General features: G+C 37.0%; 1 protein-coding gene across 1 annotated transcript; it reads right to left on the bottom strand.

The window, feature by feature from the left end:
* Positions 1-2,967: 2,967 nt before the first annotated feature.
* On the bottom strand, positions 2,968-3,816 carry LOC149149522 (uncharacterized). The gene has a single exon (XM_089445385.1). It carries the CDS (start codon positions 3,638-3,640, stop codon positions 3,185-3,187), a length of 456 nt encoding a protein of 151 aa, XP_089301511.1. The 5' UTR covers positions 3,641-3,816; the 3' UTR covers positions 2,968-3,184.
* Between the last annotated feature and the right edge of the window lie 24,072 nt (positions 3,817-27,888).

Here is a 27,888-nt window from a genome sequence, read left to right as displayed (position 1 = left end):
GGAAGAAGATTCTGATCTACGTGGAAGAAGTCATAGTCTCTCATATAGGTTACATAACTAGGGTTTGATTAACGAGCAACTAGATCTATGTAGTTGCCCAAACATTGTGCTGACCTCAATGGTAGGTGCAATAGTAGACAAATCGACATGCAATACAACAAATGGATTGCAACCCTATTCAGTAGCTCATCATGACCTCACAACAACATTAGGGTTTCTGCAACCTTCTCTATTCTCCTTACAGCACCTCTTTTATCAATGTGTTAACAACTATACAAACATCAATTGAGCTTGTAATAGTCACTAGACATGAGAGAGTAGTGAGGAAATTGAAGATTCATGAGGGTAGGTGAAAGGTCATGATAGGTGAACATTTATCTCACCTTTATAAATATTCCCTCATGCTTTATTTGTAAAGGAATTTTAGCACTTGAGCTAGGACTAACAAAAGATAGGCAATCTGTGCTTGAAGAGCAAGAGGCAAGAAAACCTTGATAACTAGTAGAGAAAGTGGTGGTGAGGCTAAGGTTTTGGCTTTGAGAGATAGTGTGAGAAACCCTTGTTCCACTACTCGGCTTTGATGATTTTCTAGATATGTACTTGTATTTGCAACAACATTAATGATAAGTTCTCCTCTTTCAACATTGATTCCCATGCACGCTCATGTGGTTATAATGGTTATCTAGTATTTCCATTATGTGTCTATGTGCTTGCATGGAGGTGCTTTGTCTATGAAATAATTCATTGTCATCGCAAGTGTGCTTGATTTTGAATCTTTGCTTCCAAATTCCACGCAATGCCAGTAACATATTGTGAACTCATTTGTAGTTAACCTTTGGCACTTTCCTCTACTTTCCTCTTATGCATGTCTAAGATGGTATTAGCTCACTAATCCCTCTTGTGGTATGTGTATTGTTGTTGTTGTTACATTCTTGTATCTCGTCCTGTAGGCCGTTAATATTGGCTTGACCTCATTCCTATTTTTCTCCCTTACCCTCACTTTAACATCTCTTGATTTGACAACAAGGAGTGAAAACCAACATGATGGCAATTGGGCCTACATACCAGATGAGGCTCATATCCCAAATGGTGTGAGGTCTAATTGAGACTTCACACCGGGGAGACACCCTAGCTGTTGGAAACATCCAACACCGTCAAAAGAACACTTTTTTTTGTTTCCCATACACCATGGAAAGATCATTTTTATTGAGACATATCCATGGATTGGAGCAAGGGACCAATATTTCAGACCATGTAACCACTTCTTTACAGTAAAAAAATTATAATCTAAATTTATTAACATATAATTTTATAAAAGAATTAATACATGATATACCATTAAATAAGAAAACAACTTACATTATAATAATTTGTTTTTTTTAATAAATAATATTTTTTTTCAAAATAAATATATATTACTCAAGATTGATCTTGTAAGGACGGAAATCCCCAATCTAACCATTAAACCACACTCTCAAAACTAATTCATGGAGTGAAATTAAAATATAAAAAGTTAAACCACATCCTCAAAACTAATTCATGGAGTGAAATTAAAATATAAAAAGTTAAACCACATCCTCAAAACTAATTCATAGAGTGAAATTAAAATATAAAAATGGTTAGGCCAAAAGGTGAAGAAGCTAACCGTTATTCATGAATATTCCAATAAAATAATAATAAGAAAGTCGAAAATGTTTAGATTAGATTTTGAAACGAAACGCATTAGATTTAGATTTTGAATTTAATCTTGTTTTCCTTTCTTAATATCCGAGTTTATCGCATCAGATTTGAAACACTTTGATTAGATTTTGAACCATTGCAAATTAGATTTCCAATATTCTAAGTTTATTAGATTAAATTGGAAACATTTCCATTATATTTTGAAACATACAAGTTGGATTTCGAATATTCGAATATTCCGATTCATTAGATTTGATTCGAAACACTTACATGAGATTTTAAGATTAGATTTTGAACCGTTGCAAATTAGATTTCCAATATTAATTAGATTTCCAATATTCTAAGTTTATTAGATTAAATTGGAAACATTTCCATTATATTTTGAAACCTGCAAGTTGGATTTCGAATTTTCCGATTCATTAGATTTGATTCAAAACACTTACATGAAATTTTAAGCTTAAATATTCCAAATTTATTAAATATTTGCCATTCACATAATACCCCAATTCCAACACAGCTAAGAGTTATAAACGAGGCCACGGAAATGAAAATCTCCAAAACCCTGCACATAATACCCCAATTCCAACACAGCTAAGAGTTATAAACGAGGCCACGGAAATGAAAATCTCCAAAACCCTGCAATAAATGGTAAGGTTTCTAGAAGCCTGTAGCAAGGCTTCGCACCGCTGCGCAGATCCAAAATATGCAATTACCGTCCTCCAATCCCACATGGATTTAGAGTTTTGAATAAATGGTGCAATTACGACATGGATTTAAAGTTTTGAATCAATGGCAAGTAGGGGCATTATAAATTATTTTTATTTTTAATATTATATATATATATATTATTTTTAATTATCAATAATTGTTATTAGATTAATTATTATTAAAAAATATTTATTTTTTTAATATTATTATTTTTTAATTATTAATTATGGTTATTAAATTAATTATTATTAAAAAAATATTTACTTATTAAATAATATTAAATAAATAATAAAAATTAAGTATTGAAGATATTTTTATGTTTTTTATATTTATTTAAAAATTAAATGAAATTATTATTATTATTAATTAAATATAAAATTATAATGAAAAAACTTTTTTTTCCCAACTATGAGAAATGTAAGATAACTAAGTGCATTGGTATCTTAAATGTAAGACAACTAAGTGCATTGGTATGTTAAGAAGACAATGGAATTACACATGCATGTCCAATCATACATGTGCATGTCCAATATTTCCAGTCTATAATGTTTATGAACATAATAACGAAGCAACCATAAACCTGGAACCATGAGTTTTTTATCAGTCCAATCTAGATCTAAATGGAATGATGTTTATGAACACTAAATAATGAAGCAACAATAAACCTGGAACCATGAGTTTTCTGCCACTGTCCAATCTAGAACCAATGGTCTCCTCTTGCGAGGGATTCGTAGTCCTATTGTAGCGGATTAATACGAGAGATGGGGTGGCATAAGCCCCTCCATACACTAGTAAATCACGAACAACAGCGGTCTTGAACACATAATTCCACAAAGCAATTGGAGAAGGAGCAAACCTTGTCGACTAAAAACGGCGCCGCGGGGTGTTGCCATCCATCCGTTGGAATCACAACACTACCTACGCTTTCTTCTTCATCCGCTGGGTTTTGTTTTCCAGCTTCTTCAGGAAGCAGCAACTTCTCAAGATCTCTTCCTCCTATTGGCGACACCAGGATTGGAGATAAGAAAGGAATTGGGCTCCTGCAACATAACCCCATCGATTCCAGCGATAGCCTTGTCACCTGCATTTTAGCCGGCGCCTGCTTCTGCAATCGACTAAGAGGTTGCGGCTGGGGCTGGGAGACCAAGGTTCGAACCTCGGCCGCATCATCGTCATGACTCTCCGTCGATTCAAACGACCCTTTCTCCACAAATTCATCAGCAGCAGCGCCATCACTTTGGCTTGCAGCCATTTCTCCTGACTTTTTAACAACACCACCAGAAATTTGCCTGGCAGAAGGCGCGTGTTCGAATCCCGATGCTTATGAGAACAAAAAATCCCTTTGCTACCAGATCTGGTGGCCTAGTACTGATGAACAACTCACAGATGGGATAATAGAAATAGGGGATTATTTGAATAGATAGGGATTACAGAAATAGATAGGGAATGCCTGATAATTTTGGTATGAGAAATAAATAAATAAATAGGAAGAGTGAGTGGAAGGGAGCGATCCACGTCAAGGAAAGTTCGTTCTACGACTTGTCGTGTGACGGTGCTCTTGGGCAGGGTTTTGGCATCAAATCTCCAAAAATCCATCGCATGTGACTTAAAAACGGTGGCGTGCGTTGACCGTACATTACACGAAAGATCGATTTTTTTTTCTCCACTTTCCAAAAACGTATTATTAAAAACGACGATTAAAACCATGGCGATGGGCGTGTGTTGACCGTGTTACACGGCGGATCAATTTTGGAGTCATTCGTTGACAACTTTTTTCCCCAAAACTTATTATTGGAAGCAACGAATAAAAGCATGGGTCATTGGTGCGTGTCATGGGAATCACATTCTTCTTTCCTTTATTGGAATTTGGTAATCTAGTGGCATCCTACCGATGTTGACGGGTGGGCTTACTGGTAATCTTCCAAAGATGGGGCAGAAAGGACAATACATACATTCGGTTTTAGAACATGTACAAATGTAACTAAATTGCATTCTCTCAATTGTGTTTATGTCTTTATATTTATAATTTAATTATTATGGTATGAATATTTTAATCAATATTAGTATCTTTTTATTATCTATAATCTAAAATTATGTTATATAATTTTTTTTAAATACGTTAAAGAATTAGTATTGAGATTTTAAAATTATCAGGTTATTATTCATGATGTTTACGACATTGATTTGATGTTGTTTATTTGGTAAATTTAAAATATTGAATTTTAATGTTAATAATTTGTTGGTGAAAATTTAATTCGTATTAACCATTTTGACAAATCGATCTTGAATATTAATAATTAGGTATTAAAAATCTAAAATTAGAATAACATTTTACTAGTTTGTTTTTTTTTGGACTATTTATGACCATGTTAAAAGCTAAAAGCCATGACTATGGATTTATTAATATTGTTGAGGAAAACAAATTATATTATTAAGTTTATTAATAAAGATTTATTTTTCCATCTAGTACCTCCCATCTAGGTCAGCAATGGCAGTAGAGCAGCAGGTCAGCGATGCCACATGAGTCGAGGGTCCCCGCCTGTGTTTGTGGTTGTGATCTCCACAAATCCAAGGCATGTGAGTTAAAGACGTGGGTTAACCGCACGTTACACGATGGATCGATCTGGCAGTCATTCTTTGTGGGTTTTTCTTTTCTTCCTTTTCCCAAAAACGGATTATTGAAAACGACCATTAAAACTATGGGCAATGGGCTTGTGTTGGCCACGTGTTACGCGATGGATCAATTTTGAAGTCGCTCGTTGGGGAATTTTTTACCAAAAACTTATTACTGAAAGCAACAACCAAAACTATGGGTCATTGGTGATTGTCATGGAGTGGCATTCTTATTTTCTTTATTGTAATTTAGTGGCACCCTATCAATGTTAAGTAATGGAATTTGGTCATCTAGTGCCTCCCATCGATGTTGTAGGGTTGAGCATAATGTTCCAAACCTTTACCGCATTTTACATAAAAGACGTCATTTAAGTTTCGTGTTCAAATTTATTTGTTATTTTAATTTTTGGAGTTGTTTTTAGTGGGATTTTTTGGAATTTGTCAGAATCTGGTGAAACAATTTGAGGTGAAATTTTGATTTGTGTTATTTAAACTCGTTTTTAACTAAATATTTGGATTTTTTTAGAAAGAAAAGCTGAATTGTATTATAATGAGTCTGTATAATAGAGCATTCATACAAAATATGAGGAATATAATCCATAGGATGAGTCTGAACAGAGCATATAGCCTGGACACAATAGCAGACCTCCCCAACACCAGCTGGGACCAAAAAACGAAGATAGTTATGACATAAAACAGATACAAACATATGCCATGACAGATCTTGACGACATAAACAGATATAAACATATGCCAGGACAGATCTAAAGAGATAGGACAAAAGAAAGGCACAGAAGAAGCCAAAAAAAGGAGAGTCAGAATCCCGGGATACAAAAGTCCTATATGATATAGGATTCCCTGCCAACAGAAATCTTCAAGGACCATGCACCAGTTTCCATAAGGAGCGCCTCCTTAGATAGGCAATCCGCTCTCAGGTTCCAAACTCTGTAGATATGCTGGATTGTAGACCCCTGCAAACATCTCCAAAAAAACATAATTCGATCCATCCACACAGAGAGGTGAGGGCAGTCGACAAAACCTTTTCCATTTACATGATCCACCATTGTTTTGGAGTCCCCATAAACAGAGATGGTCTTGATGTCAAGAAAACAACAGAAAGCGAGGAGAGCCGCAAGGGCCTTAGCCTCAGCCAGGCTATTTGTGCCCACACCTGCATTCCAAGAGAGATAATATTGAAGATTCTCGTCCATTTGAATGAACACACCTGCTCCACATGAGTTTTGTTGGGATGCGCCGTCGAAAAAGGCCCTCGAGGACCTGAACGAAGGAGATACCTGCACATTTCTATTGACAGCACTAGATTTTGAAAGGATTTTGGGAATAGAATCATAGATGAGAATTATACTTTGACAAATATCCTTCAGAGGTTCCTTTGCATCATTAAAAAAACCCCGTAGGACACTTTGATTTTGGGAATTACCCATCAAGCTTGTAATTTCAATAAATTGTTGCCCGATTTTAGAAAAATTTCACCGAAAAAACCCACTGGAAAAGCTTCCAAAAAATCACACTAAAAACAACTCAATTTTTTATGCATCACATTCACCATCTTATGTCCTTTCTTGTACTATTTATTGTGTCAATGTTAATTTAAATATTAATATAATATAAATTACAATATGTATATCTTATTTATTATATGATAGATTTTGGTTTATATTTATAATTTAATTATTTCACAATATTTTTCAATTTAGAATTTAAAGTTGAAATAATCAAAATTGAACTTTCAAAATCTTCATGCCATGATTAATGATAGACTTGAGGTTGTTTATTAAGTAACATGCAATTTTAATAAATTTTAATAGTCTTACATGTTGATGTTAATATTTTGCTTGCGAAATTTTAACTTAAGTGAAAAGTTTAATTGATAAATTTATGAAATTGATGTTTAGATATTAAAAATCCAAAATTTGAATATTAACATTTTGTAAAGGTTTTTGGGCATAATTTGGTTATCAATGCAAATTTACGTGGATTCAAAAAAGAGCCACAAACTATGGTTTTTTAAAGCAAAAAGATTAACGAGGAAACCTTATTATTCAATATTTTCGGCGTCAATATTATCTAATATCAATTTTCTTTTAACAAGATTGGATAGTGGTTATATTACCAAAAGATGAGGTGGAGCAAGCTCCTATTACATTCGACGATAATGATAATCAAGCATTGAGAGTGTACTGGGAATGCAGTCCCTTCTCTTGTGCTTGAAATCCAAAATTTTATAAGTTCCTATATCTATCCTAGTGTACTGTCTTACATATTGACCTGCAAGTAAAATAAATTTACATAACATTAATTTGCTTGTTGTTTTTCATGGTTTATGCACTGACTGTTCCTGAGAGGGTTGCTTCTTCTTGCCATAATGGATAGAGTTTTCACCTTCTTGGCTCATGGTGGTAGATTTGATATATGCCACTGCCTCCTCTAAATGCACACATTTGCTTTTAAGAGCCATGATCTCTGCTTTCTGAATTTCCATGCTTCTCTTTTGATAACTATACTCATTTCTCATTTCAGCCCTGAGGTCTTTCAGCGATTCTTGGAGTCTGTTGATCATGAATTTATTCGCTTTGCATGTTGCACATGCATCGTTCCTTGCGGCTTTTTCTATAGGATTGAATTCCATTTGATTCACTTCCTTCTCTGGCTTTTTGAAATGTTTGCTATTCCTTTTGCTGTTGATGATCCTGTGCCTTCTATTGCCTGAAGTGGTCCTTTTGCTGCTATGATTGTGCGTTGTTATGTTGAAATGAGGGATTATGTTGTCTGTTGAAGATGTTATATATTGTTCTTCCTGTAGAGATATATAAAAACAGAGTGGAGGATAACTGATTGAGAGTTAAGGAGAAGGGAACTCAGGTGTGTTCGGATGGAGGAGCGAGAGAGATTATGTAACATGTGGATTGGCAAGCCTGCGACGAGCCTGCTACTGGTTGTGATTAAAAGATTGATGAGGGTGTAATGGAGAGAGGAAGGGCGAAGTTGGTGCTGATGAGCTGAGCTTTCCAAGAGCCTGCTTGTTTGCTGTCTGATGTTAGCCTCCAGATGAGGATTAATATGGTGCCAGATGCGAGGGGAAGGAGTCGGATGGAGGCTCAGAGGGGGCGGATTTGCAAGAGGGATTGCAGAGGTGGTGTGTAGTAGCTGAAGGGGGCGGATTTGTCTAAGATTGACACAACAAAGTTTAGTGCAGGCCGAATTAAGCTTTAAGGGAGATGGATTGCTACGATGCCTGTCCCCGATGAGATGTTTTGTTGCGCATTTCATGGGAGTTGGATCGCAATCGTCCTTGCTTTTCAGACTAAATGATGATTCTGATTTCCCCCTGATTTTTCCTTTGATATCCTGTGATTTCCATCTGATTTCTCCTGCAGGGATATCTTCCTGTTGATTCCTTGTTGTCCTTTTGAAAGTTTTTTGGGAATATTCACTGTTTCTTATTTGATTAAATTCTTGCTTCATGACATACGGTTTGAACTTATGGAACTGAGGTGTGGTATATCTCTTCGTTCTCCCGTGTGATTCCTTCTGCTCTTTTGACTGCTTGATTTGCACATTGATCTGCTAGTTGATTGTGAGTTCTCAGAACATGTTTAAATGTCACAACTCATGAGCCTTCTAAATTCTTTAGGAACCTCTTATATATTTTGTTTATGGATGTTGATTTTTAATGATATTTGATTGCTTGCACTAGATGCATTGGTTTTAGTGTAGATGTTGATTTCTAATCCTATTTGCTTGGTTGCACTAGATGCATTGATTTTAGTGTATATGTTTTCTAATTCTATTTGATTGCTTGCACTAGATGCGTTGATTTCAGTGTAGATGTTTATTTATAATCCTATTTGATTTCTTGCATTAGCTGCATTGATTTCATTGTAGATGGTGATTTATAATCCTATTTGATTGCTTTCACTAGATGCACTGATTTCAATGTAGATGTTGATTCTAATGATATCTGATTGCTTGAACTAGATGAATGATTTCAGTATAAATGTGACTTCTAATCATATTTGATTGTTTGCACTAGATGCATTGATTTTAGTGTCGATGTTTTATAATTCTATTTGATTACTTGCGCTAAATAAATTGATTTCAATGTAGATGCTGGTTTATAATTATATTTGATTGTTTGCACTAGATGTATTGATTTTAGTGTAGATGTTGATTTTTTATTATATTTGATTGTTTGCGCTAGATGCATTGGTTTTCATGTAGATGTTGATTTCTAATCCTATTTGATTGCTTGCATTAGATGCATTGATTTCAGTGTAGATGGTTTTTCTAATCATATTTGATTGCTTGCATTAGATGCATTGATTTCAATGTAGATGTTGATTTCTAATTTGATGTAACTGGATGTATGATGGTACATTAATTTTAAAGTGATTGGATTAACAATGTGATTGATTACAAAAAAATATTGACAATGTGAATTGATTTTTGTGTTATAGTAATTCAACCTATTAATATTGGAGAGAAAGATAGAAAAGGTAATATGTTTACTACAATAGCTCGAGTTAAATATTTGAAAGGTTTACGATTTCAACTACACTTTTCATATAATCGATATGAAAATATGGCAAAACTAACAGGGGTGACAATAAGAATAGTAGAAGATAGTTGAGATTGATCACAATGAAGACTATTTGTAATTGACTACATTCTTATTATACACATTTTTTTTCCATTCAACACTATTACATTGTCACTATGCATTCAAAATTTTTACTTCATCATTTTTCATAATTAAAGTTATTAACAATATCTATCATCTCAATAGATTGAGGTAACTCAACAAATTTAAAATTAAAACTACTCTTCAAGATATATTTACTAATACCTCGAGTGACACTAATAAGAATTAATTAGTTGTCAAACACTGTGATACCAAAAATTAAATGAAATAGATGTGCAATATCAATCCTCCTGCAAGTTGTTGAAAATATTGTCTTCTTTCTTTATCACCAATGAATTACTAATAGACAATTATATACACATAAATAAACTTAACACAAAAATTGTAACATTCACAAACATTACCATCCAAATCTAAACACATAAACACACAAACCACTCAAAGCATCCAAACGCAGACATGCACAAACCACTCAAAACATGTAAACACTTACGTACAAACTTGTTGTAGCGACTACAACCACCCTCCAAAATTTTGGCTCGCATGCAAATTTCAGAGCCTACCGTGGATCCTGTGATCGATCGTTCCTTGGTCACTTATTGGTAAGATGATGATCTCAATTCCCCTTCCTTGATCTTAAGAGTTGTTCACATTCTCATCTTTATGCAGCATGTGTCATCCTTGGGCATGGGGATTATCGTTTGTCATGCAAATGGAAGTTTGTTCTGCTCCAAGGGGAAATCTTTGTGCGTATGATTTGTTCTCATTACATAGACACGTTTCACACTCACTTCACGCACTCTTATCACGAAGGTTTTTGCATCAATCAGGGTATATTTTATATGTTCTGGATGATCTATGTTGTATCACTAAGTGTTCAAGCGTGTGATTGTAGTCAATTTCTATCATTGTTTACATTAATTTCACTGATCTCACACTTACCTAGTTTCCCGAGCAACCTAGCTTCATCCAACTTTCCGAAACTGCACACTTTGCTTCTACAACCCTCAAGATTTTTCCCTTGCTTGCTGGAACTGCGCAATGAGAAGGAAACCCAAACTCCCTTGGCATCCAAAACTGCGTAGTTGTTTCCTCCAGTGTCCTTCCCTAAGCCAGAACCCACTTTCTCCGTAATTTGCGCAGTGTTGTCCCTCAGTTGCGCAGTCTGTCTTGCAACCTAAAACTCCGCAATGATTTCCTCTAGTGTCCTTCCCTCAGCCAGAACCCAATGTCTCCAAAAAATGCACAATATTGTCCCTCTGCTACCCAGTCTGTCTTGCATTCAGAAACTACGTAGAGGTGTCCTCCTAGGACCCCATCTCGTAGTAGCGTATTGCATCTCAAAACTACACAGTGTTGTCCTAGTTGTCTGGTCTGCCTTGCATTCAGATCCTGCGCAGATGTGCCTCCTAGGGCCTCATCCCGACAATAGTCATTTCTCGCTAAATCTACACAGATCTATCTCTCAGTGACCACAAGGAAAGATGCCATGCTAGTTGACTCTCATGGAGTTGAGGAGAAAGACCAAGGAATTGAGTTATGATAAAAGATCGGGACCACATGCAAACTTTGTTAGAAGCATAACCATCTGCAGGGTAAGTATGGTAAGTAAAGTACATATTTTTGAAATACATCTCTTAGTGTAGCTTGAAGTATTGTTGATCATCGTCATATCATTCTGTTTTCAATGACATGCATGTTTGCAAACACTGAAAGTCATTCCGTGTGTTTCCTCTACATGTCTTGCTCCCTTTTTCTTGTTGGACCAACTATCATCTTTGGCATATTGATTGTTGTGCCATGCTTGTGATCTTGTTCTGGTGATGTCGAAGGTTTTTCTTTGTGTGTTTGGGTTTTCTTAGATATGTGAACACCCATCGCACTCACACACAATGTTGTAAGCATTGTTGCACAAGTGTCATCACGATTGTCCGAAGGTCTATCCCAAGTGTCACACTTGTCACTTTCACCATTAGACAATCCCACATAGGGTCTCACTCTACTATGTTGTCCCAGTGGCTAGTTTCATCGTGTTTTCAAAGTATGCTAAGTGTGTGATTACAATGTCGAATCATCACAAGTTCACTTGCCTCTCACACTTAACCAGTTTCCCAAAAATCTCACGACAGAACAACTTCACTTCTCCAGACCCTGACTGAGTTGTCCTGCGTAGTCTCAACCCTCAATGGTGATGCTCTTATGTCTGGAACTGCGCAGTTCTTGAGGTTGTCCCCCGAGCCAACTACACTGTGCAAACCCGGAAGTGAGCATCCTGTCTACCTCCCAGAATTGTGTAGAAATTTCCTCCACGACCTAACTGAACTGCGCATTTCTCAAGCATAGTCATCAAGCCTCCCTTTGGACTACTGGAAATCTGCCTTGCACTGATACCCGGGGCTGCACTTCTCTCCAAAACTCTGCAGACATGCCCAGCTGATCCCCTTGCTGCCTGCCCCCCACTTCCTTCAGAAACTGCGCAGAAATAATCTGCAAGGCCTCTATTGCCTTGCTCTGCACTATCTCTAGAAATTTCGCAGTTGTTGGGTCCCTATAATACTAGTGATTACACCATTACTATTGTAGTTATACCCCTTATTAATATTGTTGTGCCCCTAATGCCCCCATATTGTTATTACTGTGCCCCATAGAATCCCTCTATTGTTATTTTTGTGGCTTTATATTATTATTGTTAGGTCGGCTGGATTATATTGTGACTCCTTAGACTCCTATATATAGAAAGGAGGTTTTGTCATTTGAATCATCCAAGAATTATTCATTTATGTAATGTAAAGGAGGTTGCCCCCTCAAAGAGGCTGAATTCTAAGGCATTGATCTATCTTTTCTATCTTTTCTTGAGCTGGTTTCATAACATTTGGTATCAGAGCTTTGGATTCTAGGGTTTCGCTGCTCCAAACAGGTCATCGTGGAATTTTCGCTATAACTTTTTTTTCTGCGGCGTTTCAGAAGTTGCAAAAAAAACCCATTTGAGAAGAAATCGTGCTAAACCTCAGGTCTGAATTTCAGAGCTTTTCGCGCTATATTTGCGGAGATATGATTTGAGTAATTTGGTCTTTTTGCAGACTCCTGAATTACATTCCAAACAGGTGACCTGGAGAAAATAGTCATAACTTTCTCTCTGGGGATCGGATTGCAATTTCGTAAGAAGGTATAGAAAGAGGATAGACTGTAGTTTCTTATATGCATTTTTTAGATCCAAAGGTTGAAACAGTGACTCGTGGCACGTCGTACAAGTTCGTTGTACTGAACTAGTCTATAATCAAGTCACTGTGGGAGATTTCGCATAACTCTTCCTTGGAGAATCCAATTTGGGTCAGACTTGTGGCATTGGAAATAGGACGCAGAAGGCTACCACAGGTAGCAATTTTAGAACTGGAGGATCTGAAATTACAGAGATACATCAGATTCAATATTAGGCTTCTACAAAGTGAAAAAAGGTGTGTAGTTTTTTTTTAAATTTTTGCGTAAGCTTGGTTTGAAGGAATTCAAAGGGCATAGTAAAGCATTATTATCGGTAACTAATGCCCCGAGGAAAGAAAATGCAAACACCTAGTAAGGAACCTGAAAGCTCTAGCACGACTCATGAAGAAGAAGAAGAAATGCTACATGATATATCAAAATTATATCAAAATTACAAGAACAAGTGCAACAAATGTCATGCTCACAAAAGCTAACAGAAACTAAGATAAATGGCATGCAATCTAAGATAAATGGCGTGGAATCTAAGATAAAGGGCATGGAAGCTAAGATGGATGATTCAAAGACATATTTGAACAGAGACATGGCAGATTTGAAGACAGACATGGCAGATTTGAAGACAGATTTGACAAATTTTCTACAAGAAATACTTACTAATGGTGAAAAGGTTGTAAAGGAAACTCATGATGTGAACAAAAGAAATGTTAATCATGATTCCATAGACTCTAATGTTGGATCGAAGACCCACCATATTCCAAAAATCGATATGAGGAAGTTTGATGGCAAGGATCCCGCCACATGGATATTACAGATGGAGCAATTCTTCGATCTCAATAATGTGCAAAACACACAAAAGGTACGTATGGCAACTTTATATTTGGAACCAAATCAGTTTGTATGGTATCAATGGCTTTGATCTCGTAAACAATTTATCACTTGGGAAATTTTTACGGAAGAATTGATAGCACATTATGAGGATACAAAAAGCAACACTTTTTTTAGCCAATTGATAAGTCTCAAACAAAAGGGTTCAATAATGGAGCACATTAAGGAATTCCAAAAATTGAACATAAGGGTAAAAGATATTCCAGAGGAGCATAGGATTGATGTGTTCATAGGGTCTTTAAAGGATAATATCCAACATGATGTTCGCCTTTGGGAACCTGATTCATTAGAGAAGGCATTCAGGTTAGCAAGAAAAATGGAAAGCAAAATTATGGCAACCAGGAAGCATACCACTCACAACTATAAAGACGGAAGTGTTTTTGCCCCTAGTCTTCCACAACCTATAAGGTTGACACCACAAAAATTGGAAGAAAAAAGAGCAAAAGGGCTTTGTTACAGTTGTGATAGCAAATACACTAAAGGTCATAAGTGTGCTGAGAAGAAATTATTCTACATAGATTGTGAAGAGGAAGAAGAAAAGGAGCAAGAAAGGTCAAAAGAAGAGGATATACTCCAGGAACAAAGCCTAGATGAAGAACAAATAAATCCGACCATATCTTGTAATGCATTGGCGGGAATTACCACTCCTCAAACCATCAAGATAGAAGGACAAATCAAGAAGAAAAAGGTAATAGTGTTGATTGATTCAGGAAGCACCCACAATTTTATTCATTGTAAGGTAGCAAAAGAATTGAATTGCTTCCTATATCCAGCACCAGAGTGTCAAGTGATGATTGCAAATGGAGGAACAATAAATTGCTCTGGAAAGTGCCATAATATCAAGCTATCCATGGGAGAATATGTATTGACTAGCCCAATGCTTTCCATTCCAATGGGAGGTGCTGATGTTGTACTAGGAGTCCAATGGCTACAATCCTTGGGTACAATAGCTTTTAATTTTCAAGAACTTTTCATCAAATTTTCTACAGAAGGAAAGGAAGTTGAATTAAGGGGTATTGCAGGGAAACCAGGAAAGATAATCAGCTCTAATGGTATGACAAAGCTTCTAAAAAAGGAGCAAAGAGGTGTAATTGCACAATTATGTTCGCTAGATGTTTCCACATTGGAATCATCTATTTCTCCAGATCTCCAAAAAGTCCTGGACAATCATTCCAAGGTATTTGAGACTCCCAAAGGTCTCCCACCTATGCGTGATCATGATCATGCTATTCATCTGATTCCAGGAAGTGTTCCTCCAAACATCAGGCCGTACAGATATCCTTATGTCCAAAAGAGTGAAATTGAACGTATGGTTGCAGAAATGCTAGAGGCTGGTATAATTCAACCGAGTCAAAGTTCTTTCTCTGCTCCAGTAGTATTGGTGCACAAGAAGGATGGATCATGGCGCATGTGTCCGGATTATAGGGAGCTCAACAAGCTCACTATTAAAGATAAGTTCCCCATTCCTGTCATTGATGAATTACTGGATGAATTGCATGGATCAATTTACTTCACCAAGTTGGATCTTCGTTCAGGATATCATCAAATCAGAATGAAGATTGAAGACATTCCGAAAACAACATTTAGAACTCATGAGGGTCATTATGAATTTTTGGTCATGCCTTTTGGCCTTACCAATGCACCTTCAACATTTCAAGGTTTGATGAATTCAATTTTCAAACCATTCCTTAGAAAATTTGTGTTAGTATTTTTTGATGATATACTAATCTACAGCAAGTCTTGGAAGGATCATGTTGAACATGTTGACAGGGTGCTACAACTATTGGAGGAGAAACAATTATATGCAAAAAGATCCAAATGTTTCTTTGGAGTCCAGGAGGTGGAATATCTGGGTCATATTGTATCTCATGAAGGAGTTAAGGTAGACCCTAGCAAAATTAAAGCCATTAAGGAATGGAAAATCCCCACATCCATAAAGCATCTGCGAGGATTTCTTGGGTTGACAGGGTATTATCGCAAGTTTGTTAAGAATTATGGGAGAATAGCAGCACCTCTAACAACATTATTGAAGAAAGATGCATTTTCATGGACTCCGGAAGCAACAAAGGCCTTTGAACATCTTAAAGAGGCAATGTGCCAAGCACCGGTCTTAGCTACACCGGACTTCACAAAAACCTTTATTGTGGAATGTGATGCTTCAGGAAATGGAATTGGTGCTGTTCTAATGCAAGATGAAAGACCCATTGCTTTTGAAAGTCGTCCAATCAAGGGAAAGTTTTTAAGCAAAGCTATTTATGAGAAGGAAATGTTGGCAATACTCCATGCACTTAAGAAATGGCGACCCTACCTAATGGGAAGACACTTCAAGGTAAAAACGGATCATGATAGCCTTAAATACTTTTTAGAACAAAGATTATCCTCTGAAGAGCAACAAAAGTGGGTCACAAAGATGTTGGGTTATGACTTTGAAATCATCTACAAAAAAGGGAAGCAAAATGTGGTGGCAGATGCACTCTCAAGAAAGGATGAGGATGTGGAAGCATTGTTGTGCGCCATTTCTATTATCCAACCAGATTGGATAAACGAAGCAAGGGAGGAATGGAAGAATGACGAAGAAGTGTGGGCACTTATTCGAAAGTTACAACAAGATTCCAGTACGTCTGATACATTTAGCTGGAAAAATGATTCGTTATGGTACAAAGATCGCTTATACCTCTGTAAGAATTCCCAGCTAAAACAAAAGATTCTTATGGAATTGCACACTTCTCCCTTAGGAGGGCACTCAGGATTTTTAAAAACTTACCACAGGGTTAAGAAGGAATTTTTTTGGGATGGCCTTAAATCAGATATTCAAAAGTTTGTGGCGGAATGTTTGGTTTGCCAACAAAATAAAGTTGAAACAATTAAGACACCGGGTCTATTACAACCTTTATCCATTCCAAGCCAACGTTGGGAGGAGGTTTCAATGGATTTTATCACAGGTTTACCCAAGTCTGAGGGAAAGAGTGTCATCATGGTGGTAGTTGACAGACTTACCAAGTATGCACACTTTTGTGCATTATCACATCCATTTAAAGCCAGTACAGTTTCTACTGCATTTATGGAAACAATTCAAAAGCTACATGGAAACCCAAAGATTATTGTAAGTGACAGAGATCCCATTTTCACTGGAAATTTTTGGACAGAATTATTTTCTTGTCTTGGTACTCAGTTAGCTCATAGCTCATCTTATCATCCTCAATCTGATGGGCAAACTGAGATAGTAAACAAATGTTTGGAAGGATATCTTCGTTGCTTTGTATCTGATAAACAGACACAATGGGTCAAATGGTTGCCTCTGGCTGAATGGTGGTATAACACTTCCTTCCATACAGCAACAAAAATGACCCCATTTATGGCACTTTATGGGTATCAACCACCATCCATCACATCATATTTAAGAGAAAATTCTAAGGTTCAGGCAGTGGAACATCACATCGAACATCAACAACAAGTCCTCCAACTCTTAAAGGATAACCTCGTGTTGGCACAAAATAGAATGAAACAACAGGCAGATCAACATCGCAGTGAAAGAAGTTTTGATGTAGGTGATTGGGTATTCCTACGGCTACAACCATATAAGCAAATGTCCCTCAAGCAAGCTAAGAAGGATAATAAATTATCACCAAAGTATTATGGTCCGTACAAGGTGTTGCAAAAGATTGGTACTATGGCATACAAATTGGAGCTTCCTGCAGCTTCTCGATTGCACCCAGTTTTCCATGTTTCATGTTTAAAGAAGGTTATAGGCGACAAGCTCCCAGTTCAAACAATATTGCCAGAACTTGACGAGGAAGGAAAAATTATATTGGAACCGGAAGCAGTCACAGAAACAAGAACTCGACAGCTACGAAATCGATCAATTTCAGAGTATCTTATCAAGTGGAAGAACTTATCCGCTGAAGATTCCACATGGGAGGATGAGAATTTTATGCAGAAGTATCCAGAACTACTCAAGCGTTGAGGACAACACTTTTTTGAAGGAGAGGGGCATGTTGGGTCCCTATAATACTAGTGATTACCCCATTACTATTGTAGTTATACCCCTTATTAATATTGTTGTGCCCCTATTGCCCCCATATTGTTATTACTGTGCCCCATAGAATCCCTCTATTGTTATTTTTGTGGCTTTATATTATTATTGTTAGGTCGGCTGGATTATATTGTGACTCCTTAGACTCCTATATATAGAAAGGAGGTTTTGTCATTTGAATCATCCAAGAATTGTTCATTTATGTAATGTAAAGGAGGTTGCCCCCTCGAAGAGGCTGAATTCTAAGGCATTGATCTATCTTTTCTATCTTTTCTATCTCTTAGTGTAGCTTGAAGTATTGTTGATCATCGTCATATCATTCTGTTTTCAATGACATGCATGTTTGCAAACACTGAAAGTCATTCCGTGTGTTTCCTCTACATGTCTTGCTCCCTTTTTCTTGTTGGATCAACTGTCATCTTTGGCATATTGATTGTTGTGCCTTTCTTGCGATCTTGTTCTGGTGATGTCAAAGGTTTTTCTTTGTGTGTTTGGGTTTTCTTAGCTATGTAAACACCCATCGCACTCACGCACAAATCGAGGATTACATTTCCTTCTCGTTGTTCACATTCACGCTTCGAGGGCACACACTGCAATGGTGTGTCACATTGCCCGCAACATCTATTAACTCTTTTAATAAGTTGATTGAAGAGTTGGCTTGTGCTAATTTCCATCATTATGATAGTAAAGAACTCAATAAAAAAATTCTAGAACTACGAAAATAACCTGATGAATTCATTGAGAAATTTCACAAACGCTTTTGTAATATTTCATTTCAAATTCCCGAAGATGAAATTAATTAGAAATTTCTCAATGAAATATTTCAGTATCTTATTCATATATCTTAGAATCTGCATATCTTAGAATCATTTGAAACCCTCCCAACATACCTCGGTGTTAGAGCTTCCAAATCTAAGAAGAAAAAGGTTGCTGTCACAAGTGATTGTTTGTCCTCTTCTCATCAAGCAGCTCTAGGTCTGCGGTGTGAGGTGGGAGAAGGTGCACACTCATCTATTGAATTGTCACGTCTTCCCACCCCACCTGCTCTAGATATATGCACAGATTTGGCTTGCAAGCCTATTGGTTGTCATGTTTTCTTGTCTTCTCAACCTCTGCCTTCTGTTTGCATTAATCCTCCGTATTGTACTGTGTTGTGTTCTCCCGTTTCGGACTCCACATCTTGTGATCACAAGGATCAAGTTGTCGATGGAGTTGATGTTTTGCAACCAACCTGCACTTTCATTCATGATGAGTGTGTGCAGGAATATGAAGAACCCGCAGTGAAGGATGACTTTCTTCCATCCGTGCCTCATCCGCTCTATCCTGACATCTCTTGTGATTCTGCCACTTTTGTTCCTCTTGTGAAAAATCATCGCGAAATGTTTCTACTTCCAATCATTAACAAGACACATCGGATATCAGTCTGTCATCAAATTACAGAGAGGACACATCTCTCTCTGAAAATACATTCAATCTTTCATCTGTCATTTCCAGAAACGTAGAGGGTGAACATTCTTGTTTCTCATCAACCCCTCTTCATGATTCATCAAATCATGAGGATGTCGATGAACATCTCAGATTTTCTGATCGTGGTTTTCTTGATCACTTTACTTCTTCATTTGATCACGATGTTGATTCACTCGCTGTTAATCTTTCCAAGCCACTAGTCTTTCATGATCTACCCACTGATGAAGTGAAAACCCCTTAAGCTGTCGAGGCACATCAGCATGCGCTAATGGTTATGTCAGGCCTTGATCTAGATTTAAACAAGAACACAAAAAATGACAGATATAACCATAGATACAAAGATGCAGCAGAAATAATACTTCATTTTTGTTGAAAATGGCAACAAGAAATGCTAAAAATAACATTTCTATAAATAGCAGTTTGGGTACCAGTGTTGGACATAGCAACAAGGAATGAAAAATGGAAGTGCTAAAAATAACATTGTTATAAATAGCATTTCGGGATGGATTCAAATTTTAGTTAGTCCCTGAACTAAAATTGAGAAGTAAAATTCGAATTTGATCTTAGCAGCCGTTTTTAAAATAATTAATTAATTCATCTTGAGTTAATTAGTTGAAGAAAATCAAACATGAAGTCTTTGTGAAGACATGCAATAATTATCCCTTTGATTGAGGAAGTTATCCCTTAGTTAAAGAGGTAAGGATGAGTTGTAATTTGAGTTGTAATTAGTTAGCTTAGTTAACTGAGTTAAGTCCAGTTACATTAGTTCCAACAATTTGTGGAATTAATTATGACTTCAGTTAGTTAATGCTTGCATGCATGTAACTACTGCTCTCCATATAACTGAATATTCTCTCATAAATAACTCATGCATGTCAGTTCAGTCAGAGACCCAGTTGAGATCAAAGGAAGGGACAATGTACTATCAATTGGAGGATTTTTCCTATGTAGGAAACTCATCCATGCAGAAGGAATTATCTCCTTCAGGATTGCGCAGTTATTTCAGAGGTTAGTGAGCAGTTTGTGAGGTAATTACACACATGTCGCAGCATTGGACCCCAGGAGAAACTGCTCAAGGAAATTGTAGGCTTGGAGGGCAGAGGAGAAGGTTTGTGAGAAGCCTTTGACTGCCTATGAGCAACAGTTGGATTGTACTGAGAGCTGGATAGCTTGTGAGCTAAAGCTTTGTGTAATTCAAAGATATTTCCACTTGTATGATAATACAGAGATCGAGGTTTTTAGCTTAGGCTTTCCCAGAGTATTCTTTTGTGTTTCATGTGTATGATTTCTTCTTCTTTGTTATATGTGTTCTAATAGATCTAGCTCAAATTGATTAAGCTTCCGCAAAGTTTGATTGTAGAAGTAGATCTAGTATTTTGCTTTAGTATATTGCATTATCAATTTAATCTACAATGAGAATTTCTACATGGTATCAGAGCTAGCTGATCCATAGAGAAATTTCTACATGGTATCAGAGAAAAGGTGATCAAAGCGAAGAAAAGTATACAAGAAGGGAGAAGTTCGAAGTTTGAGGTTCCTGAATATAGAAATCGAGTTCTTATCACATCTCAATTTCACCAATGGCGTTCAACAGTTTAAGACTTGAGTATGCCCTTGATGGCAACTCGAATTATATAGCCTGGAAGGATCACATGGAAGTAGTATTAGAGGATAACGGTCTAAAGGACTTCATTAATCAAGAAGTCCCCAAGCCCGCAACATCTGATGCTACAGAATTGGCGAAATGGAAGAAATGTGTGGCTAGAGCAAGGAGAATCCTCCTGGAGGGAGTTCGAGATCACATAGTCTCGAGCCTCCATGGGAAGAAGATACCTTTTTCGATGTGGAAAGCATTCAAAGATCTATATCAGAACAACAACGATCAGAGGAAGTTGGTATTGAAAGACAAGCTTCGAAAAATCAAGTGTGAAAAGGGCGACACGATCTCTACGTATCTAAACAAGCTCACCACCTGCAGGGATGAGCTTAGAAGCATAGGGATCACAACAGCTGATGACGACATGGTGAGTCTAGCTCTCCTCGTTCTTCCTAAGAGCTGGCATAGCTACCAAGACTCGGTAAATGGAAGAGAGAAACTGCTAGATTGGGAACAACTTTGGTCGGATTTGATGCAGGAGGAGATAAGAAGAAGCACCAGAGATGGTTCTTCATCCAAGGAGGATGAAGAAAATTGTGCCTTAGCAAGTAAGGCAAAGAAAGGGAAGGAGAAGGTTTCTCATCCCAAATCGAGCTCCTCCCATGGTGGGAAGAAGTTTGAAAAATCAAAAGTGTGATGCTTTCATTGTCATGAGGTGGGCCATTTTGCAACAAATTGTCCATTTAAGAAATCCAAGATGGGATCCAAGGAAGGATCTAAAGGTGAGGCATTGGCCTCACAGTTCGAGTTGGATTTCACCCTCTTCGTATGCATGGTTTCATCCATGGTGGGATGTGGTTGGTTTCTTGACAGTGGAGCTTCTTTCCACATGACTAGCGACAAGAGTTTGTTCAGTACCTTGGAGGAGAAAGATCTCTAGATACTCATAGTGATGGGTAATGATGAAAAGTATAGTGTCTCAGGTGTAGGCACGATTGTTTTTCAGAGGGAGCATGGAGCTCGCATTACCTTGACCGATGTTAAGTATATACCAGGACTGGGGAAAAATTTGGTGTCGATCGCAATGCTGGAAGACAAAGGCTATGATATAGTCTTCGGTAAGAGAAAGGTTTTCCTTCAACACATCACCACTAGATAGGTGAAGCAGATTGATTCACGAGTCAAGAACTTGTATGTTCTTGAGGTTCAAGATGCATGCAAAGCCTTGAGGAGCAAGGCAACTGATGGAGACTTGGTGGTTGAGAGGGAGAGTACATTACCTCTCAACATGCAGTGCTAGAAGAAGTCTCAGACAATTGTGGAGGAGCCACAATTGGTGAAGCAACTTCAAGAGGTTGTGGAGCAGCCATAACTAGAGAAGCTGAGAGGAGATTGAGTGGAGGCATCCACTCATGCAGAGACCACCAGTAGGGGGAAATTTCGAGCCAAGTGGGCAGAGGGATCACATGCATCCATACCTCCAGGAGTAAGGTGGGGCGATGTGAAGTGATAATCCCAAGAAGGCTGAAATAGTGGCAGGATCCTTGAGGTACCCAACCTCTTTGATTAGACCTTGGTACGGGAGCCATGACGAAGAGTAGCAAGACTGGCTGAGTGGGTAGAGACGGATGCGGATGGAGCAGCAGAGAGAGCTACAATGTAGGAGTCCCATGACATCACGGAGATAGCAGGCTGCAGCAATGCGAGAGGCACATGAGTGTTGCACCAGTGCAGGATGATACAAAGAGGTGTGCAACGGTGCAAGATGCATGGAGTGTTGCAGCAGCTCAGAGGTCACAGAGGGAGCACTTGTCAACAACAGAGGGAGCTTCAACATCAGAGGGTGTTTCTAACCCAACAAAGAGGTCAGTTGGGAGATTTTTTATTTCTAGAGTTGTTGGAGCAATAACACTTGGGAGAAGTGTTGCATGCAAAACATTCCAAAGGTTCAGGATCGAGTTCAAGTTGAATGCCTTTCTTGTTGAGAGAGAGTCAGGGAAAATTTTAAGAACCCCCCCCCAAATTTATAAATATAATAATTGGGCGAATCTCCATGGTATATAGGAAAAATGGAAGGCGATTTTATCAATAATATAATATGTATATATAATTTTCTGGCGAATCTCTCACCAGGCATGGCGAATATTTTACTCAATTATAAAATCTTGTAAGAACTTGGCAAGTCTTTCACTAAATAATAAAACTTTGTAAAGTCCTAGTGAATTTTAGCATTGTGAACTCTTAGAGAATTTTTTGAAGAAGTATAAAACCATATATGATAAGAGCCACATGGTGGCAATATCACTATCTTTTTTCACATTTCCACGACATGGAACTTGTCTATAAAATTATAAAAAAACCAACCAGGAACAGGAACAACTCAAATGCTTTGTGAGAGCTAGTCTAGAAAAAAGCAACAAATAACATGTCGGCAGAATTGTTCATCGGTGAGCCGCTATTTCATGGGCAATCTGTAAAGGAGCAGTTGGATATCATATTTCCAAATCCGGGAAAGCCTTTCCCATCCCTCACAAGATTTGTTAAAAATGTTGGGTGTCTAGAAGGTGTGGATTTGCTGAAACAAATGTTACAAGTGGATGGAAACAAAAGAATAACAGCTAATGAAGCTTTGCAACATCCATACTTTCAGTCCTACAGGACTATAAACAGCTGCCATAAAGATTAAAAATGGAAATCAGCTACAAATCTCTTGATGACAACACTATCAAGATAGAGGCCGATGCTCTCTTAAAGACAGAGCTGCTGGAAATGGAAGCAGGTGCTATGAAGCTGACACTAGTAAAAGATGGGACAACACAGCTTCCCATAGTGCATCCCACTATGGGACAATCAGTTTTTTGATGTTTTGCAGATTGGGTTACAGTCTTGCAACTTGTTTTGGATTTGTCACCAACCTGATGTTTTGCTTCTAATTTATTTTCATCTGGTGATAAACAAAGTGTCAATCTTTTCTCAGGATAAAATAGTATTCTTTACAGATATATTAACTTGGCTGAAAAGTCCAGGATAATATGAACAGGACAGCTTCCAAGTTTTTTTGAAGATTTCTCCTATCAATTTACTGCCGGAGGGTTTTCTGTGATTTCTTGCACTTCTGAAATTTAATCAAATTTCTACTTGAAATAAAAGTTCAGAAGAGACTATATCACTAATGCTAAGCACACATAATTGAGAAGCCGATATGAAGCATTGTTTTTTTGGGTGTGTTACAACTTTGGTGACCATGCAGCTCAGTCATTGCATGTTCAGTTTGTAACTCCACCTTGAAAGAGTGAAATGTGTGGTGTAGGATAAGAAGCTCTCTGTTAAGGCGTAATTGTTTTTCCCCAAAATTCTAATATCTAGATTCTATCCTGTTCATGTCTGTGTCAGGTGATGTTTCTTTTCATGTGCATGTGTTTAGTCAGATATAAAATACTCAAGTTCTCACCAGCCTGGGCTACAGTGGCCATTCTGATGATCTATTTCATACTCATTTCATTTTTCTAATAAAATGACATTATATTCATTTAAATTATGTGATTGAAATAGGGATACAAGAGCTTATTTGTATTTGAAGGTCTATAAGGCAGAGTATAAGCTCACACCAATCCTTGTTATTCTCTGCAAGAGAAAATCAGTTTCTATTTCACTCCTCAATAACACTGACTAAATCTCAGTTTGAAAATCAGTTAAATTAAGAAGACTAAATCCCAGTTTGAAAATCAGTTAAATTTAGATGAAATTACTCATTCAAAATCATTTGGATGAGGAAATTGTCAAATAATTGTAAGTTGTCGTCTTAGAGAACATGAAGGGAGCACATTCGTCATATTCTACCAACTGCAACATACGTACCTTCAATGCACTCTCTGTAAGGACCATAACAGGAGCAAATGTGGACCCATGTACAAATTTTTACTGCCTCAGGGTTTGTTTCGTCCTGTGACTACTAGGTTCGTTAGTCCTTCACATAACTGTCGAACAAAATGAATCCAAGAGTGGAATATAGACTCTTTACACGCAATTTATTTTCTAGAAAGTCTATACAGAGAAATGAAAGTTGCAAGTATAAGAATTATGCTTCAAAAATTAATTTTCTTGTGTAGTGAGCTATACCAAGGGTATGCTTTTGCAAAGTTTTATAACATAAAAATTTGTCAAGAGGAATTTATTAAGGAAATCTCTTGTTAGAAATGAAATCCAGTTGAGTTGAGATAAAGTCCATAGTTACAAAGAAGTATTGTTGTGGAAAGCAATTCCACTATGACATTCCTGTACATTTTAATACAATATAAAAGGAAATTGATGTGATTTCCAAGCTACTTGAATCCATTGAACACAGAGAGAATCAGTTGAGAACTGATGAATGAACATGGAAATCGATGTAATTCCTAAGCTACTTGAATCCATTTTGAACACAGAGAGAATCAATTGAGAACTGATGAATGAACATGAGATGAAGCAAAAGGACACTATCATTAAGCTAGTTGACCCTGAAATTGAAGAAAATGATCATGTCAAACAAATCTACTAGCAGTGTACTAATAACGGTAAAATCGACTTGCAAGAAGAAAGTAACTTAAATACCACATTTGTTGGAAAATGAAATCAATCAAAAAATGTTCTAACCAGAGATGAAGTTGATTCAAATGAAAGAAGTTCAAATCAGGGTGAGGTGAACCCAATAAATGAGATGTCGATAATCCCAGGAAAAATCAACCAGCAAAAATGAAGGAAATCGATTGAAAATAATTAGTTAATTCCATTGTTAAGATTTCAACTTGGATATCATTTGTTGCCCAGGTACATTATCTTGGAGAAATCGACCTGCATGTTAGGATGTAAATAAGTTCCAATTAAACAGAACATTTTTATTTGAGGGGAATTGAGGTCCAAAAGAGCAGAGTTCTTGGCAGAGGAACAATATAACTGCAAACACCCATTCAATATCTATGACTGTAGATTGAAGTTCTGCAACCTTGGAAGCACTATTGAGTACTTAACCAGAGCTGTAGAATCATTGGTACTTTATTAGATTTGATATGCAATACAATGCTTGATTCGCCTTGATTCCCATTTATTCTGTTTAATTTCTGCATACTGATTCCTACTGATACCGTTCCAACTGCTTGAAACAATAACATTTTCAAAAGGTCTCTTTCACTCTCACTTCAATTAGAACAATACCTCTTTCTCTACTACATTCATGCACATATGCTTACATTTCCAATTCTGCAGATTGGTTTTCATGAAATTAACCAATACTTGTTTTGCATCTAACGAATTCACATAACTAAACAAAGCACTGAAAATATCACCAAAACTGAGTGGCCTCTCTAGTATTACAAGAAGATTTATTCAAAAGAAACAAGAAGTTATTTTAAACTACCCTAGACATCTCATTGTCAGTACAGCATGCAGGACTTTTTCTGCCTGCCAGTTTTTGACTTCCGTGAAGTCTTACATTGAAGATCTAATCAAAAGATCGCTGCAAAACTTTAAAGGGGTGTAAAACCCCCAACATTCAAATGCTTTGATGGCCAGAGCATGAGCCCAACTCAAAGTTTAATCTGAGATGTAATCTCTACAAATATAGAATGCAAACAAATGCACTAAAAACCAAAGAAACCTAGTTCACTGGCCCTTTCCTTCTCAAATGTCTCAAAGTACTCTCTTTCAATTCCTTAAGTGCCTGCATAAATGGTTGGGACATGACAAGACAAATAAATAAAGGGAGAGGAAAATTAGATAAAATGAAACACCCAAACTCAAAAATAAGACCACTACCAAGGCAGGTGGAGGATGATAAACCATTGGGGTCTGCATTTGCTCACAGGGATGGCTTCAAGTAGGGATTTCACCAGCACTAACTTATCCCCCTTGATGATAACCATCTATTACACCATATTGACATCTCCTTTTCAACCTTAGAAACCATCCACACCCATTATATTTTTTTGCAGTCACTGAATTTAAATAAAGACATAGCACTGCGATTACAATTGAGCTAAGGACAATTCCACTCAAATGTATCTTCTACTCTAGAAACATTAATTATATCTTTTGTTATATTTGAATCAACAATGATTGTCCAACCTGTTCATAGTTTCAGTTCCTCTGTTACACTTCTAGTGAACATCAATTTAACTATTTTAGAAATATTGAAGCGCTGTGTGAACAGTATTTGATTGCATTAATGGCTTCCAATGAGCGTAGAAATTCATTTGGGCTTACATGGGCCTAAGCAGTGGGATTATTCATACAACGACCAGGACACAGCACAGAAAAACAAGTCTGTGGTCTTGACCAGATTAGCAGATTATAACAACTAACAAGAAGATGAAATGTGCGGCGTCTGCTGGGGCCAAAATGGTGAAGGAAGGGACTTTGGCTGGTATCCGTTGGGCAAAACATCAATACCACAAAAATGCCCAGAACTGAAATGGTAGTCAGTGTCCAAAATTAGCAGAAGAAATGAGTGTGGGAAGGGCATATATGTGATCTATTTTGCTTCTGTTGTATTCTAGAGCAGACTTATATTGTATTAATTTTTGGGCTAAAGTTTTGAGTATATTAAATGACTGAACCATGTAGAACCATTGACTTGACTTTACATATATGGTTGTAAGGCCTCCTGGTTTTAGTCATCCATTAAAACAGGGGATATTTGTGCACTAAATGTTCACTCCATGCTTTATTTTTCTGCTGAAAAAATATTTGAATCAACAATAACCTCACAATCATGTTCAAAAGGCCTCTCATTGTCATGCTTATTTGAACTAAGCACTAATCCAGCATTGTAGGCTTCCTATCATTTCCTTGATTTTAGTCTCTACTTCAAAGCAAGATCATTCTAAAGCTACATTTATAAAAAATGATCTATTATTATTTTTTTGAGTAAAGGTTCGCCTTTTCATTATGCCATCAATCATTCACAACTGATTTGACCTTGCATTATTGATTTTCCCGATGGGAAAACAGACCAATAACACAAGTTTATGAAGGCAAAGTAACCCCAAAGCA

The sequence above is a fragment of the Pinus tabuliformis genome, chromosome 9 (genome assembly GCF_031772625.1).
Source record: "Pinus tabuliformis cultivar Carrire ecotype Pingquan chromosome 9, CPIR1, whole genome shotgun sequence".
Taxonomy (NCBI): domain Eukaryota; kingdom Viridiplantae; phylum Streptophyta; class Pinopsida; order Pinales; family Pinaceae; genus Pinus; species Pinus tabuliformis.
Note: the sequence above shows the minus strand (reverse complement) of the source record. Positions and strands in the feature narration are given on the sequence as shown.

What these genes read in the sequence shown, in the direction of transcription:
- LOC149149522 (XM_089445385.1), bottom strand. Translation starts at nt 3,640, where the DNA reads ATGGCTGCAAGCCAAAGTGATGGCGCTGCTGCTGATGAATTTGTGGAG.